Source organism: Mustela nivalis (assembly GCF_964662115.1).
Source record: "Mustela nivalis genome assembly, chromosome: 5".
Classification (NCBI taxonomy): Eukaryota; Metazoa; Chordata; class Mammalia; order Carnivora; family Mustelidae; genus Mustela; species Mustela nivalis.
Window position 1 is genome coordinate 85,605,474 of NC_139024.1, and position 18,543 is coordinate 85,624,016.

Sequence of the window (18,543 nt, forward strand, 5' to 3'; positions counted from 1 at the left end):
TTTCCAACAGATGGCAGGGGTGCCTTTTAATAATTCACATGAAGTTGCTATCCAGAAGAGAAGTAGCCCTCTCTAGTTAATTACCTTGACTCAGAAATATCAATAGCAGGTCAGACTCATGAAAACAGAAGGGTGTCCAGTCAGGTTCTTCTAAATAAATGGATATGTTGCACATGTTGTAAATACAGTCACACTATTCATTTTAATGAAGAAAACACTCTCTCGTTCAGTGGTTTTCAGCCTCTCCCCCACCCCCACCCAACACACATTCTCAGAAGCTCTTTAATGGTAAAGATTTGAGAAAAAGGAAGATGCGAATTTTTAGAAGATATGTAAGTGGAACTATCCTTCCTGCACTTAAACAATTTTAAAGGTAGATTTTCTTCAGATTGACTAAAAATTTAAAAGATTTCCTCTTTTGTATAAATAATTAAAACATATCCCTTGAGGAAGTTTTCCAAACCTGTAATACATTTTTATATTGGTCTTAACCTAGACAGAAGGGACTAAAAAGAATTGATATTTTTTCTGTTTATTGAAAATACTTTCTAGTAGGTTGAAAAACATTTCTTTTCCTTATAGTTTTATCTAATATTGTATCTTTTTACTGATAATGAAGAATATAACCAGTCACATGACATTTTAAAAACTAAGTTATTTAATTTCACCTACTAAAAATACCAGTTTCTCTACTAAATATTTAAGGAATCAGTTATATCAATTCTCAATAATCTCTTTCAGAAGAAAGAAGCAGAAGAACTATTTCCTAACTCATTTTATGAGAATTACCTAATATCAAAAATATACAAAGACGTTGCAAGAAAACTATGGACTAATATCACTCATGAACACATATGCAAAAATCTTCAACAAAATATTAGCAAATCAAATCCAACAAAGTAAAAAAAGAATTTATGCCACAACCAAGTGAGATTTATCCCAAGTATATGTGGTTGGTTCAACATTCAAAAATCGATTAATGTAATTCATCATATCAGGCTAAAAAAGAAAAACCACGTGATTATATCAATAGGTACAGGAAAAGTAACAAGATCTACCATCTATTCATGATAAAAACTCAGTAAATAAGGAATAGAGGGGAACCTTCTCAAGTTAATAAAGACTACTACCAAAAACCTAGAGTTAACATCATAATTAATGGTGAGAAACTCAAAGCACTTCCACTAAGATCAGATATAGGACAAGGGTGTCCCTTTACCACTGCTTTTCAACATTGTACTGGAAATCCTTGCCAATGCAACAATGCAAGAAAAGGAAATAAAAAGTAAACAGATTGGGAAGGAAGACCTATAACTGCTCCTGTTCACAGATGACATAGTCATATATGTAGAATACTGAAAGAATTGACAACACAACTTCTGGAACCATAGTAATAAGAGCAATATTGCAGGATACAAGGCTAATATACAAAAGTTAATTGCTTTCTTATATTCCAGAAATGAACAAGTAAAATAAAATTAAAAACACAATATCACTTACATTAGCATCCAAAAAATATGAAATACTTAAGTATAAATCAAACAAAATGCACGTAAGATCTATATGAGGAAAACTACAAAACTTTGGTGAAAGAAACCAAAAAAGATATATTCCATGTTCATGGATAGGAAGATTCAATACTGTCCCGATGTCAGTTCTTACCAACTTGATCTATAGATTTAATGCAATCCCAATAAATTCCTTGTTATTTGTGGATATTGAAAAAGTGATTCTACAGTGTATATGGAGACACAAGGGACCCCCAAATACCAAAAACAATATTAAGGGAGAACAAAGTTGGAGGATCAATATCATTTGACTTCAAGATTTACTATAAAACTATAGTAATCAAGACAGTGTGGCACTGGTGAAAGCATAGATAAACAGATCGATGGAATGAAATAGAGAGCTCAGAAATAGATCCACACGAACACAGTAAGCTCACGTTTGGCAAAGCAGCAAAGACAATACAGTAGAGCAAATATAGTCTCTTTAACAAATGGTGCTACAACAATTGGACATCCACATGCAATAAATAAATAAATAAATAAGAAATAAAGAAAGAAAAGAGAAAGACCTGCTATCCAAAATATACAAAGAACTTTGAAAATTCAGCAATAAGCAGACAGACAATCCAATTCAAAAATGGTCCAAAGACTTTAACAGATCCCTTACCTAATAAGATATATGGATGGCAAATAAGCATATGAAAAGATGATTCAAATCTTATTTCATCAAAGAAATGCAAATTAAAATAAGATATCACTACAAACCTGTTAAAATGGTCAAAATCCAGAACATTACCAACATCAAATGCTGGTATAAGTGAGTAAGTGGAGCAATCTCATTCACTGCTGGTAGGAATACAAAACAATAGAGCCACTCTGGAAGACAATTTGGCTATTTCTTATAAAACTAAACATGCTCCATTAGATGTTATATTCAACTGATGAATCACTAAACTCTACCTCTGAAACCAATAATACACTATATGTCAATTAATTGAATTTAAATTTAAGAAACTTTTAAATTAAAAAAAAAAGTGAGGAAAGAGAGAAAACAAAACAACTAAGCATGCTCTTACCAACTGACTCAGCAATCATGACATCCAATCCAGCAATTATGTTCCTTTATATTTACCCAGAAGGGGTGAAAACTTATGTTCACACTAAAATCTTCACATGGATGTTTATAGCAGTTTTATTCATAATTGTCACAGTTTGTAAGCAACCAAGATGCCCTTCAGTAGGTAAAAGGATAAATTAATTTTGGTACATCCAGACAATGGAATATAATTTTGAAAGGAAATGAGCCATCAATTCATGAAAACACATGGAGACACCTTCGATGCATATTACTAAGTGAAAGAACCCAGTCTGAAAAGGCTATATACTGTATGACATTTTGGAAAAGACAAAACTATGGCGACAGTAAAAAGATCATTGGTTACCAGAGGCAAGAGGTAGCAGGGGATGGACAATTAGGTAGAGCACAGAGGACTTTTAGGGCAGTGAAAATACTCTGTATGATATTATCATGATGACAGGTGCCACCATATATTTGTCCAAATCCTCAGAATGTACAATACCAAGAGTATTACAAACATACAGTAAACTATGGACTTTGGGTGAGTTTGATGTGTCCATGTAGGTTCATTCTTGGTAACAAATATATCATTCTGGTGAGTGGTGGGAAAGGATATGCACATATAGGGATGGGAGGTGATGGGAAATTCCTGCACCTTCTTCTCAATTTTGTTGTAAACCTAAATCTGCTCTAAAAATTTAAGTCTTTAAGAAAAAAAAAAACAACTTGGTTTTAACTTTTTAAAAGACACACATGGTATATGAACAAGTGAAATACTTTGTCAGAAAAAAGAACAAGTCCAAATTCAAAGCCCCAAAATATTCTGAGTGAATGTTGTGATGAATTCTTGTTTGTTATCCGTATTAATTTCATTCAGTTGGTAAATATCCTCTCCTAAATAGTGTCATTACTATTTCTAACCTAACTGTATCTACCTGTGTTGCTAAATTATAACATTATTAGACTTGAACTCTTTGATCCATTTGATTTCCCAAAGAAGTTAACCAACACCCCAAGGTTTATTCTACTTCCATAGTCTGCCATTTCAGAGATGCTGACACCTGTACATTATTTACTCCCTGTCTGAAAATGAGCAAGGATTAAGTCATCTAAGGTAACTTATTATGCTCATGCTTTCAAATGCTATGAAAACAAAAGTCATAAAAGAACTTAAAACAGAGAACTGGAAGCTGTTGGCCACTGCTATGGAAATGGAAGACTAAAATGAAAATTATCCATGGTAGTCAAAGACAGAATCATACTCGGTTCAATTAATGTGTAAGAGAACCAAAACTTACGTATTTATTGGTTACTGTAATTCAGTTATTTCACTAAGATTTAGTATGCATATGAAACATCTTTTCACTTCTATTTTTTTCCCCAAATTAATCTAAATAGAATAAATTTTTTGACTGTTAAGAACTTGGTAAGGTCACTTTTCTGTATTATATTTTCTGAATATATTATATTTTCTGTATTATATTAAAGTAACTGGACTTCTCTCATCCCCAAACAATATCACTGTGCAACCACGAACAAACAAATGGCTCCCAAATCTAATGTACATAACCAAGGCTTCCCCTACACTTATCTATTGTCTACAGGCAATTTGCATAATTTTCCGAAAATGAATATTTTACACATCAAATACAAGGCTTTGCTAATTTCAAGTTATATCCTGCCATATATATCATGTTCCTTCCAGTGTTCTAGGTTCACATAACCCATCATTTAATAGAAATGTCTTATTTAACCTAATTCCATATGGTAATTATAGAGCCATACACTAAAAAATTTATCTTTTTCAGAGCAATCAACTTTTTTTCCCCAAAGAAAATATTTTTCCTCTCATTTTTCATTAATACTTGCTTTCTCATTCAGACTTCATGGTTGCACCATCAAAATTATGTGGTCAAGTTTTCCACATTAGGGGGAATGGTAGCATCAAATAGATCTAGAGCATGGATTTCTAATTTTGGAAAACCATAGCCTTTCCCGCAGGAAAATAGCTTTATACACCTCTAAGATTATGCCATTACTTTGACAAGTTCTGTGTTTATTTACTTTTATTTATTTTCATTAAAACATAAGGTTTATTTTTGTCCAACTATAAAAGTAATACACGCTTCTTGTGAAAAAGTTTGAAAATTTTAAAAAGTTGAAAGAATTTTAAAAAATAAAAACAGAATCCCACCACAGGGACAATGATAATCCATTGATATATTTCCTTAAAGTGATTATCTTAGGCTAAATATTTAGCAGATTTGTGGTAAAAAAAATAAATGCATGCATGTTATTATATCCTTTAGTATTAATAATACATTTTCTTCTATTTTTTAGGATGCAGGTGCAGGGAAGGAAGTAAGGGATATACACGGATTTTCCTCCCCAGATAACAAATTGTGACTCACAGTGCAGGTTGCCTTTATGGAATCCGTCCTCCCCATCTGTGTAACTGCTAAGCTCTGATTTTTGTTCAGGTTATTATTTAAAAATACTAGACTTTCCCCGACTCCTTTGCAACTAACTACCACTGGCCATGTAACATAATTCTGGTCAGTGACAAGTAAGTGAAAGTCAGAGGACAGAGCTTCTGGGGAAAACTGTTAAAAGGACAGGCTCAGCTAGCACATGCCTGCTTTCTTATTTTTTCTTCCAGGAATGTAGATAGTCATTCTACACGAGGACTAAAGCCACCTGCTAAGCATGGCTCTAGCAGAATGATAAAAGAAGGCCCCAGCGGCATCCTGCAACTTCTATAGCAGCCCTGGCTCCCATCTCTAGAATCTTTACTGTGTGTGCAGGGTTGCGGCAGGGCAAGGGCAGGAGTCATGGGTGGGGGTGGACAGACTATTTAATCAAGCCACTATAAATTGGGCTGCTGTTATAAGCCGCTGTTAGTTAATTCATTAAAGATGATGTTCAATCCAGTGACTGAATAACTCTCCCCTTTATCCACATTAAATAGTGACATGCTATAGAATCTAATTCTGGTTTATCTGTTCTCTCTTCCTCATCTGTCCAATTCTGAAGTGGTACAACACAATTTCATTATTAGAGTTTTACCTAATTTGAATATATGGCATCTCTGGTCCGCTCTCATTTCTCCAGTCTATTTCAGACATTTCTTTGCTCATCTTGGTTGTTTTTCCTTTCAGATAAACTCTGGACTCCTATTTGGTTTTTTTAAGTCTTTAAGATTTGGCTTGGAACTTCACTGAACCTCTAAAAATGGGAAGAGCTGACCTCTTCAAGATATTCACACTTCTCATTCAGAACCAGATTAACAGCTCTCCATTTATCTTCAAAGTCTTTTATTTCTCACCAAAGTCTTTTATTTCTCACTACTTATATTGTCTTCACAAAGACCCTGAACGTTTTACCTCTTTTTGCTATTGTAAAAGGGATCTATTTTTACCATTATTTCTTCTAACTGGGTTATTCCTAGGGTTTCCTTCTTGGATTGAGTCACACATGTACTAAAAGATAATAGGTGGCTAGCCAGCCTAAGTAGCATTAGTCTGATCTCTGGCTTACAATAACTTACACTTTGTATCTTATAGTCTTCAGCTGTCTTAGAACTCAATATGAAAACACAAGGTCAATTACAGTTAGCTAAACAGTACATAAGCTAACTGGCATGGAAGTTTCAGAGCAGTGAGAGTAATGTACTACCTGCTACACTTCTCACCTGGTGCAGATGAGCCCTCTAGCTGTCCATAGATCCTCTTCCCCTCACTCTAGATTTCACTGGAAAGGCTTTTCCCCATGCATCCTCTCTCTAGATTGGCTCACATCTACAGCACTGCCAGCTCTCAGCTCAGTTAGAACTCTGGTCTTGGCATATGCCAGTAAAATGAGAAGATCATTGAGGGTGTAGGCTATGACAGGAGATCATTGGTTGATGTGGCTCATTCATGAGACTACTGCAGCTATAAGTCATTTTAATGTCTTTTAATGTCTTTTTTGCATGTACACACATTATTGGCTGCACAGTTGAGAGCGGTTGTGTTTTGCAGAGGTTTCTTGTGGTGTTTCATGTGGATGCTGCATATTTCAAATAAATGGTAAGTTCATTGACGATAAACATACAGTATGAATTCTTTGTAATGCCCCAGAAGAGCTGAGATTCCTACAGTGTAATAATTGCTTGGTATATATATGATGCTGACACTCACAAACGGTTGTACTCATTTTTTCTGTATTGTTGAGCTGTACTAGTCAGATGGGTTTCCAAACACTATGTATTCTTCTAAATGAAAGAATAAAGTGACCAAGCAAGCCTAAATTATTCAACACTCTTTTAGGCAATCTTATGGTTTTGCTTTTATACTCAAAATTTAAAACAGATTGAAAAATTACATTGTATAAGACCAAACCAAATGATTCATAGAGCAATTATGAAGAGTAAGTGGACAAAAAGTCAAAGAAAAACAAATCCACATTAACACATAGTTTTAAAAGTGCATTTCAACTCTTAATCTTAGAAAAAGAAACTGTATGCATTTGTTTATATGTAACATACGAGAAAGATGGAATAGATTGAGGTGACAGTGTTTTCCCCATCGTTAATTAATCTCAAGTGACTAACAACCCTAAATATCACAGATATATTTTTACATTCCAGATGTATGGGTGAAAATGCTGCATCTGTTTCTTCCCATCCTTCTACACATCACATATGAGGCAACTGTTTGCGAAAGCTAACACCTTTTTTAGGGACTGAATGGTTATGCCCCACAAAAACTTGTATGTTGAAGCCCTAATCCTTAATGCAATGGTATTTAGATGTGGGACTTTCGGTAGGTAATGAGGTTTTGGATAAGGTCACAGGATAGGGTCTGTGCCTTTATGAAAATAGGAAGAGAGACCAGAACGTGCACTCTCTCTCTCTCTCTCTCTACCATGTAAGGACAAAGCAAGAAGGCAGCTATCTATTAGCCAGGAAGGCAGGTCTCACCAGGAACCAAATATGCCAGTTCCTTGATATTAGACTTCCCAATTTCCAGAACTATAAGAAATAAGTGCTATAAAAAATAAAAAATTTAAAAAAAATGTCCTTCTGATAAAAAAAAATGAAAAAAAAAAAAAAGAAATAAGTGTCTGTTGTTTAAGCCCCCCAGTCTACAGTATATTGTTCCAGTAGCTGAGCCGACAAAAACAGTCTCCTATATGAGACATTTCAGATGTTGAGAATGATCTCTTCCAACTGGCCATTCAGAGTAAGGGTTATTATGCCAATAAGACAGGCTTTGGGAAAAAGTGTCATTCTGGGCCTGTAACGGTTCTCTATTCCCTCTGTTATGGTCATTGCCAATGTTCTGTTTCTCCAAGAAACAGTGTCTGGCCAATCCATGAAGGACATAAAGTGTAAGTGACCATCACTAGTCACGGGTCACTTGCTCAGATCATCCTGTAAGACAGCAGCCCTACTTCTCAAGAGGTTGCCTCCCAGCTATATCAGTAATTGACTCAGTTGAAGACTGGAGTTAGTTTTAACTCTAAGATCTGTATTTATAGGCCCAGGAACCTCCAGAAGTGTTCAATGGGACCAGAAAAATAACACAAATGAAAAATATAATGCAGTAGGTAGGAATAAAAACTGAGGACCCATGCTTCAGCTAAAGGCACTAAATTCAAAAATTTTAAACATAAAATGTGTAGGCCAGATAAAGTAGATTTGCTGCCCATCCAAGGGGAGTCCTGAGTGTAAGTGGGAATATTGAGTTGTAAAAGGACAGAGTCTCCCGAGGCTAGAGAAAAGTAAGTGAGTGGAACATATTTGGCAGCTTCTGAGGTAAGGATACAAGTGGCTTGGAAGAGAAATGGAGCAGGTAGTTCATGACAACAGAGAGAGACATTTGATATAAATATTGTGGGCAATGGGAGAAAAAGTACTGGGTACATGAAGGTATTGCTTAGCAGACTGAGGGTGTAGCTGAGCTTGGAGACCATAATGTGGCAGACTTTTTCTCTAGCCTTCTCTGAACCCTCAGGTAGAAATCACCATCCTCCCATGTACCTTTAAAGAACCCAGGACATCTTACCACTTACTGTATAAGCCTGAAATGATCAATTTGTGAGTCTGTTCTATTAGACTAAGTTCCCTTGGAGGTAAAAGAGCAGGTACTCTCCAAGCCTTGCAGAGGGTTAGACACACAACAGAGCTGAAGAGGACTCAAAGCTTTGGCTCACACAAGAGGTTCCAGAGGCCAGCAGAAGCCCAGAAACCATGGCTCAGAGCTCAGATGGAATGCCAGGACACAACACAGATCTCCCAGGCAAGAGCACCAGGATTCCCAGCTCTGATGGATGGAGGTTGATATCCTGGTCCATTCTTGGCAGACATGGAATCTTACGGAAATATCACACTACCTGTGTGAACCCCAATTTAGTCATCCATAAAACAGAGATTAGGATACCTACTTCCTCAAATGAGATACTGTATTTAAAGTCCCTAAGACAGGGACTAGCACACAATAGGTACCCATGTCCTTCTTTGGAGAGATTTTTCTGGTATCTCTAAAAAGAACTTTCCCTAGGTGGATGAGGGAAGGGATGACTATAAACCGCCTTCATTAGAATCACCTGGGGTATCCGAAGGGGCACGTGCACCCGAATGTTTATAGCAGCAATGTCCACAATAGCCAAACTATGGAAAGAACCTAGATGTCCATCAATAGATGAATGGATAAAGAAGATGTGGTATATATACACAATGGAATACTATGCAGCCATCAAAAGAAATGAAATCTTGCCATTTGTGACAACGTGGATGGAACTAGAGCGTATCATGCTTAGAGAAATAAGTCAAGCGGAGAAAGACAACTATCATATGATCTCCCTGATATGAGGAAGTGATGATGCAACATGGGGGTTTAAGGGGGTAGGAGAAGACTAAATGAAAGAAGATGGGATTGGGAGGGAGACAACCATAAGTGACTCTTAATCTCACAAAACAAACTGAGGGTTGCTAGGGGGAGGGAGGTTGAGAGAAGGGGGGTGGGGTTATGGACATTGGGGAGGGTATGTGCTTTGGTTAGTGCTGTGAAGTGTGTAAACTTGGCGATTCACAGACCTGTACCCCTGGGGATAAAAATATATTATATGTTTATAAAAAATTAAAAATTAAAAATTAAAAAAAAAGAATTACCTGGGTTGCTTATTCATACATATCTGAACTTTCTGAAGGTGGAGGCCAGGAATCTGCACTTTTAACAACACTCCACATGATTCTCATACATGGTTAAATGTCAAGCCACTGGATTATGTATTCTAGTTATGTCTCTCTTTTTTATGTCTCTCTCCCATTGCAACGTAAATGGTCCTAATCATTTCCCACAATGTTCTGGAGTCTCTCTGACTCCCATCCATCTCATTTCAGCCCTACATGCTACTGACTGGGTTCTCTTCCTAAAAGGCAGTTCTAACCTGCTATACTCTTGAATAAAAAAATCTCTGAGGGCTACACCTTCCTACCAAATCCACGCATTCCTGCCTTTCCAGTCTTGATGGTCTCACCTACTCCCTTACTGGAGTCCAGTCAAACAGGTCTATTACCTATGACAGAACAAGCTTTATGCTTTTCCCTACCTTTGCGTCCACATGAATGCCACTTCCACTGCTCCAAGTCCTACCCCTTCCCTCAAGGACTATATCATGTACCAACTTCTCTGTGAATCTCTTTCTGATCACTTGACCTAATGGAATTTCTTTCTCCTTTAAGCCCAAGTCATTCTTTGTGTCTCTCTTATGATGGTTTTCATATTCCACTTTATGCTATTTTGTACGAGGTGTACCTACTCTGCTGTGAGCACCAGGAAAGAAGAGACTATGTCTCCGTGCCTAGCACTAAGTGTGGAATCAAGCTGGATCTCAATAAATGTTGAAAAAAATGAATGATTCTACATGACCAGACTATAAGCCATAAGAACAGACACTGTGCATTAATCTTTTCTGTAACTCATGTAACATTCAACAGTGTTTCATATCCGGTGGGTATTAGAATTGTGATGAATTAAACTTAACATTCATCAACTTTTTTTTCTTTGATGACAAAGGATGGGAGACAAATTATTTTACAATACAGCCAAGATTTCAATACTGGATGCTGGGGCTTATGGACTTTTTTCTAACAGTAATAACCATGACTGTCTTTGAAACCTTAAATCTATTATGTATCCTTATTTAGGAATACTAAAATTACACTAAAGTAAGGTGACTATTTTCCTTATGGTTAAGACCAGTAGTTATACTATTTTACTTCATAAGACATACTTAGATTCTAACTATATTCCATTTATAGCATATGACATAAGGACTTTCAAAAATAGATGTTTTATTTTCATTTATATTACTAAATACAGAACACATTAAATACACATATGTCTCTACATAAATACATAGACACTTTTTAAAATTAAACTTTGTATTTTGTGATCCTTGTAGATTTGCATGCATCTGTAAGAAATAATGCACCCATTACCCAATTTTTCCCAATGTTAACATCTTGTAAAATTATATTAAAATATCACAACTAGGACATTGGCATTGATACAATCCACTGATCTTATTCAGATGTCCCAGTTTCACCAGTACTTGTGTGTGTGTGTGTGTGTGTGTGTGTGTGTGTGTGTAGTTCTATGGAATTTAATCACATGAGTACTTTTGTGTATCCACAGCCATAGTTTAGATACAGAATAGTCTGTTACCTCAAGCATCTCTCACTGGCCTTGTATAACCATTCCCACCTCCCTCTCTAACTTCTGTCAACCATTCAGCTGCTATATACTTCTATAATTTTGCCATTTAAAAAAATACTCCATAAATAAAATCACACAGCATATAACTTTTTGGGATTGGCTTTTTCGCTCAGCACAGTTCCCTGGAGAGTCCCCCACACTGTTAAATGGATCAAGAGTTCATTCCTTTTTGCTGTTGTTATTTTATTAACGAAAGGTCTATGGCTTCCATTAGGGCTCTCTTGGTGGTGTACATTCTGTGAGCTTGGACAAATGCATATCATGCAACCGCCATCATACTACTGTATATGCTAGCTTGTCTGTCCCAAAGCCCCCTGTGCTTCACTTACTCATCCCTCTACCTGCCCTCTCCCCAGCTACTAGCAACCAGTGAATTTTTACTGTATCTATATTTTTGCCTTTTTCACAATGTCTTATAGTTGGCATCATGCAGCAGGTAGACTTTTGATGTCTTTTTATGGCTTGATAGATCACTGCTTTTTATTGCCAAATAATATTCCACTGCATGAATATCCCACAGTGGGACATGTTGGTTGCTTCCAGTTCTTGGCAATTATGAATAAGGCTGCTATATCCACTCATGGGCAGCTTTCTGTGCTGATATAAGTTTTCATTTCATTTGGTTAAATACCCAGGATCATAACTGCTGGGTCATATTCTAAGAACTATTTTATTTTTTAAGAAACTGGAAATTGACTTCCAAAGTACCTGTACTATACTGCATGAGTGAGAGTTCTAGTAGCTCTACATTCTTTCCAGCATTTGGTATTCCTAGTTTTGTTTTTTGTTTTTTTTTTTTTTTTAGATTTTTGCCATTCTAGTAGGTGCATAATAGTTTTAATTAGTGATTCCCAAAGACAGAGCATCTCTTCACATGCTTATCTGTATGTCTTCTTTGGTGAGGTGTCTGTTCAGATCTTTTTCTCATTTCTTCATTGGATTGTTAATTTTCTTATTGTTAAGTTTGAAGAGTTCTTTGTATATTTTATATAAAAGTCCTTTATCAGACATGTGTCTGGTAATATTTTCTCTGTCTCTGGCTTATCTTTTCTTAACAGTGTCTTTCAGAGAACAGACATTTTTAATTTTAATGAAACGCAAGTCATCTATTTTATTTTTCTTTCACAGATCATGCTTTTGGTGTTGTATCTAAAAACTCCTTGCTAAATGACTAGAGCAGTATTTTCAAAAAGCAATTGACTTTATTTTGGCACCCTGACATCATATATACAAAGTCTGCAGGCAGTCTATAGGTAAATGCTTCAGTAACAGCAGGGAGTTGGAGCTCAAATTAGGATGTAAAAGAACAAGAAGGAGAAAAGCAGAGTGCTCATGAGAAGAGCATCCAGCAGGTGAACTGGGGGAAGTGGTGTTCCTGCTCAGGGGTAAGAAACGTGCTACTGATGGCTATTACTACGCAACATCAAAGTGATCTTGGATTTGATTGCACATGGCTATGCCAAGTACAAGAATGTGGAAATGATCAAATGTGTATATTATCATTGTCCCTCAAATGGATGGCTGCGGGAGAGAACCAAAGTCAACAGACATTTTACCTACTATTTTTTGGGGATTGTATTCAGAGTGTTTGGGACATTCCAGCTTGTGACAATGAAAGCAGTCAACCAGAAGGATAGTATTGCAGAGTTAGAGCTCGTCCCAGTTCAAGAGTGTGTGAAACCAGAATAACTGAACATACTCTTAATGCAACCCAGGTATAGCAAAAGTCACCTTCCATTATGAAGAATTACTTGATAATCTTAGTAAAACACAAACCTAAAATCCCCAGAAAGCCAGCAGACTCAATACCAGCCAAATCTTATAATCCCCACACCATAAGACTGCAATTCTCAAGTTGTTTTGGAATTTTATAGTACTGAATATATTTGAAGTAAATAGGCTATACTCCTGGGATATGGGAATCTTCTTTCATAATGAGAATCTTCTCATTTTTATTTTAATGAGGACTGTTGTCATGTAATTATATCCCAAAACATAAGATGAGAACATCTTTCTGTCCACTTTTGTATGCCTGTGGGAGAGGGTGATAGTTCACTGAAAATATCTGTTTTGTAACTGAGGTCACTTCTGACTTGAATCGGTAAACTCATTCTCCAACAGGAGGACAAGGCTACCAAGGAAGGAGCAGTAGTTTAAGATAGAAAGCTAGTGACATCTAAGAGACAATCTGATCTACATTGAGAACCATTACTGTCAGGCATGTCAGGAAACACAGACACATACAGTGAATTAAAGCATTGTCCTTGCTCTCAAGAGGCTGAAGGCTCTTTCTAGGAGAAAAATATAAATACTTCTTAATCTTTTTGTGAGAGGGAAAAGAGTAACCAAGTAAGTCCTATCCTGTGAGGTTACCAATCTTTGAACTCTAGATATTAGAAATTGGAAAGTTGTTAAATATTATATAATTCAATGGCCACATTCTATCGATAAACCTAGAAAAGTGAAATAAATGCATCTAAGATTGCAGGGTTGGGACTAGAACCCAAATTTCCTGACTTGTAATCAAATATTCTTGATTCTATTACACTGCCTCTCTTAAATTCAATGACTCTTCTCACTCCTGCTTCTCATAGTCAGGCTGTGTCTCGTTATGTCTCTATTAGACTCTGATTTATAGAACTTACGCTGTTTCCCCTTTCATGCTCATCTTCAAAAAGTCTATGTCACAGCTCCAATTTTACAGATAATTTTTTAAAACATTAAGAACTGGGGTGCCTGGGTGGCTCAGTCTTTAAGTGTCTGCCTTCGGCTCAGGTCTTGGTCTCAGGGTCCTGGGATCAAGCTCCATGTCAGGCTCCCTGTTCAACAATAAGCCTGCTTTGCACTCTCCCTTCCCCCTGCTTGTATTCCCTCTCTTGCTATGTCTCTCTCTGTTAAATAAATAAATGAAATCTTTAAAAAAATAAATAAAATATTAAGAACTTATTCTGGTTGAACACAGTAGAGAGACTACCAACTCAAGTAAGGCATGCTTCCTACCTGTGAGGAACTTATTTAAACATCAAGTGGGGTACTCTGAGACACCAAAGTTATGTATGTATGTGAAACTCATTACCACCACCCAATCAAGGTTTCTAGCAGATCATCTTTTAAGTCAATGCTTCCTTAATTCTCTGGGCTCTACAGTAAAATCTTGAAGCTATTTTTGCTACTTGGGCATGGAAGTGGGACTATGTGGTTTTCAATTCCTGCTGTACCATTAACAGATCAGTTTGAAACTCTGGGCAAGTCATACCTCTCTGGGTTTACTCTACTCAATCAGTAAAATGCAGGGAATGAACTTGCTATAATTCACCTTCTTTTCAAATCCAAGGTGAGCATAATCAATGTATTTTATTTCTATCTATGTATCTACCTAGCTCTCTATCTATCATCAATTTATTTATTTATTTTAAAGATTTTATTTATTTGTCAAGAAAGAGGGAGAGAGAGCACAAGCAGCAGAAGCAGCAGGCAGAGGGAGAAGCAGGCTCCCTGAGCAAAGAGTCCAATGGGAAACTTGATCCTAGGACCCTGGGATCATGACCTAAGCTAAAGGCAGATGCTTAACCAACTAAGCCACCTAGGTATCCTGTCATCTATTTATTTTTTTTATTCATATCTCTTACATTTCTCTCTCCTCCTTCATGTTTATCAGAGCCAAACCATTTCTGAGTTATGGCTAAGCAGGCTTCAAGCTTCTTCAGTGTTGATGTGACTTGCTAAAAGTAATTTTAAGCAAGATATAGCCTAGGGGTCCTGGTTAGACTGGAGGCTAGAAAACTAATTTAAAAGCCTATTAGAATAAAGATCAAACTCACAGCAAAAGCCTGTCTTTCAAGTCCCTCAAAAGTAGTTGCTCAAAAAAAGGCCTGTTGGCCTTTCTGATTTTACTTCACATGACTCCTCACCACATGGCTTCTCTGACCACATCTTCATGGTTGTTTTTTTTTAAATTTAAAATCAATTAGTTAGCATATAATGTATTATTAGTTTCAGAGGTAGAGTTCAGTGATTTATCAGTTGCGTGTAACACCCAGTGCTCATTACATCGCATATTCTCCTTAATGCCCATCACCCAGTTGCCCTCTCCACCCACCTCCTCTCCAGCAACCCTGTTTGTTTCCTAGAGTTGAGTTTCTTATGGTTTGTCTCCCTCTCTGATTTCATCTTCTTTTATTTTTCCCTCCACTCACCTATGATCCTCTTTTGTTTCTTAAATTCCACATAAGAGTGAAATCACATAATTGTCTTTCTCTGACTGACTTATTTCGCTCAGCATAGTACCCTCTAGTTCTACCTTCATGTTTTTAATGTTGTTGTTTCTAAACTTCCTATGAGGGACTTCTTACCTTTCCTCAAACTTAATTTCAATAGCTTCCTTAAGACTGATTTCTTCCATGGAGTCAGATTTTTCCTCTCTTCTTATATTATTTAATTAATATAAATATTTAGAGTACCAATAATAATCCCCTTTTCTAACTGCCTCTAATGAATATAGCTGGCATAACAGAGATGCTATGTAAAGACTGTCGTCAACATTAAAAGGAAGAATACATATAAAGGTGATGTAAAGAGTGTAACTTATTTTCTTTAGTATTTTCTCTTATTTCCTTTGCCAATTAAAGCAAGCAACTAATTGTTGGTCTCTGTAGTAAAGGATTAATATATGTTTTTAAGTTGTTTTAGAATATTTAATAAGAAAATGAAAGTACATTTTATTTATTTATTTATTTATTTAGAAAGTACATTTTCTTGGTTACCAGCTTCTGATATATGAAGATGTCTGGACAAAAGGATATGAAGTATTACCATTAATACCTAAGTTAGACAGCTATTCAAACAAACAGCAAATAATGTTACACAAACGTTGGCAGAGTAACTGACTCAGTTAGTAGGTAAGCTCTTAAGACTATTTATATTTCAGTCTTGATGTAATCAGTGCCAATCTGACCAAATGATTGTCAATGTCAGTCTTAATAACAGTAGAGAAGCAATGAGGAAAACAAAGTTTTTATTTTTCTCTTTCAGATTCTCTTATTGCTGCCTGAGCCCTAATTTGAATCCCCTCTTCAGAGCCCACAATTAGATGAGTAAAGGGTTTGATCTAACAAGAGTAAAGCAATACTGGCATATGCCACCAGTCCTCTCAGCACCCACTCTGAGAACATTCAGCGTACTCTCTTGTACCACCTCCAAAGGAGATTTTCCCAAGAAATGGGTTTCAAGCAATTTTAGCTCCCATCAATACTGTTTGTCATAACTGAAAAAATATCCATTATATTACAAAAAGATTCTGTTATCCAGTATTTGTTAATTATGATTGAGACCAGAAACATACAGAGTTTCAAAGGAAACAATTGAAGAGAACATCTGAAAGTGATTTCCCCCCCTTCTTTGTTGTTCTGCTACTCACGGCAAATCTTCCAAACTGGAGGCTTCGTGTCTTGGATCCAATAGATCATAACCACATTCATTGTAGATTTCCAAATAGGAAATGTGCGTTGTATGTATTGTGCTGCTGTCCTGATTGGAAAAAGGGAAGACACTGTTTAATGGCTATAAATAGCGACTCAGCTGGGAGGAGGATGAACACATTTATCACTCCAGTTCCTCACAGCTTTCTCTCCTTTACTCTCTTCACTTTGTATGGTTTCCATTTTCAGTTCGTGACACTTTCAAGTTGCCAGTTACCATATGCATGAAGCATTTTTTTTTAAATGGCCAACACCCATGATTACAAGCAACTTTAGTATGTTGTTTTTTTATTGGTTCCACGTTATACATGAAGAGTCAATATACACTTAAAATGAGCCAACTTGGTTGCAGAACTGTATAACACATCATTTTTTACTTTCCAGACCCCCCAAAAAAGGTTACTATGAAAAAATAAACTTACATCCTGTGAATAGCCTATTCATAAAAGAAAACAGAATCATGACTTCAGTTTAAAAACCTCAGTAGCATAAGAGTTTCCATCTTTAATCATAATTATTTTTTTAAAAAATTTTCCAATATTCAAAATTTCTGATGAGACAAAGAGATAACAGACAATAGAAGAGAATGGAAAATGAATCCCAGGGGACAGAAATACTTTAGATCAATCAGGTAACAGTGAGAGTGGACATTCACAGTTCAATGCCTATATCTTACTGTTGGGTTAATTTTTCTGGCTACGTGGCAGGTCAGGGATACTGAGCTATTGGTTTGAGGATATTTTCTGTGGGTCATTGCTGGGGAAGTGCAATGACACAGGCATCAGTGTCATTAGGTAAAAACTGCTGTCTCAGTTCTGCCAGCAGACAAAAAGTACGTGTTCTCTCTGAGATGGAATAAAATGGAATTTTTTCAGGTCTCAAGAAAATTCCTGGCTCAGTTTTCAAGACCAAGTATCACTTTCTAGCACTTTTTCTTGCTTTTCCCAAAATACAAATTCTTCCATTTTGGCAAATAGAGCCCTACTTCTCATAAGAGGACAAGATATTTGTGTCTTATGGCAAGAAGGTCAGCAGATTGCCAGAGAATTTGCTCAGGATGACTTTCCCATTGATTCTCACCCATATCCAAGGCAATCCATTTGACAGATACTATTCAAAGAGAGAGAGGACCAAGTCACAGAAATGGGGGAAGAGCAGGGGCCTACAAATCCAAAGCTGGAATCCTAGGCCTACTTGCTATGAGCCCCTGTGATGTCAGGCTTCAGTTTCTATAACCATTAGTAAGGCAACTGAATAACAAATCCCCATGTGTTCTTCAGGTTAAAATTAGTATGATTCTTTGGTCCTAACATGGCTCAAACTACCCAAAGAAAAACACCAAGATTTCATAAAAACAAAACAACACCTGAAAAATTAAGACAAGTCTTAAGCAGCACATGATTATGAAATACTCAAGCTACTGCTGAAATTCCATGTTCTGGTGGTTTGGGAAGGTGACAGAATGGACTGAGTCTACACTAAGCAAATTTCTCCCAAGAAAATGCTGGAAATCTTCCTGATGTGGGCGACTCTGGCTGCTTATCCTAACACATGGCCTGTCTATCAGATTAGTGTAGTAAAGGCACATTTCAACATCATTCTGTGGGTTATAACTTGGCTTAGCACAGGTATCAGAGACCATAAATATTAGGCAGATTCTGCATGGCCTTTAGTCTAATAGTTTTCCCCAAAATGTCCCATGAAGGAATTTGTGGAAA

The 18,543-nt window shown here is 36.5% G+C and overlaps 1 protein-coding gene across 9 annotated transcripts in view; it reads right to left on the bottom strand.

Annotated features, from left to right (window-relative positions):
* The window catches only part of KIF6 (kinesin family member 6), a 521,280-nt gene that overhangs the window by 327,593 nt on the left and 175,144 nt on the right, over positions 1 to 18,543 (bottom strand). For 7 of the 9 annotated variants that reach the window (XM_082731109.1, XM_082731108.1, XM_082731110.1 and 4 more), the window contains one exon: positions 16,765 to 16,874. The exons of the other annotated variants lie outside the window; for them this stretch is intronic. In XM_082731109.1, coding sequence (XP_082587235.1) covers positions 16,765 to 16,874 — 110 coding nt within the window. The remainder of the gene's footprint in view (positions 1 to 16,764; positions 16,875 to 18,543) is intronic. 9 annotated transcript variants of the gene reach the window in all.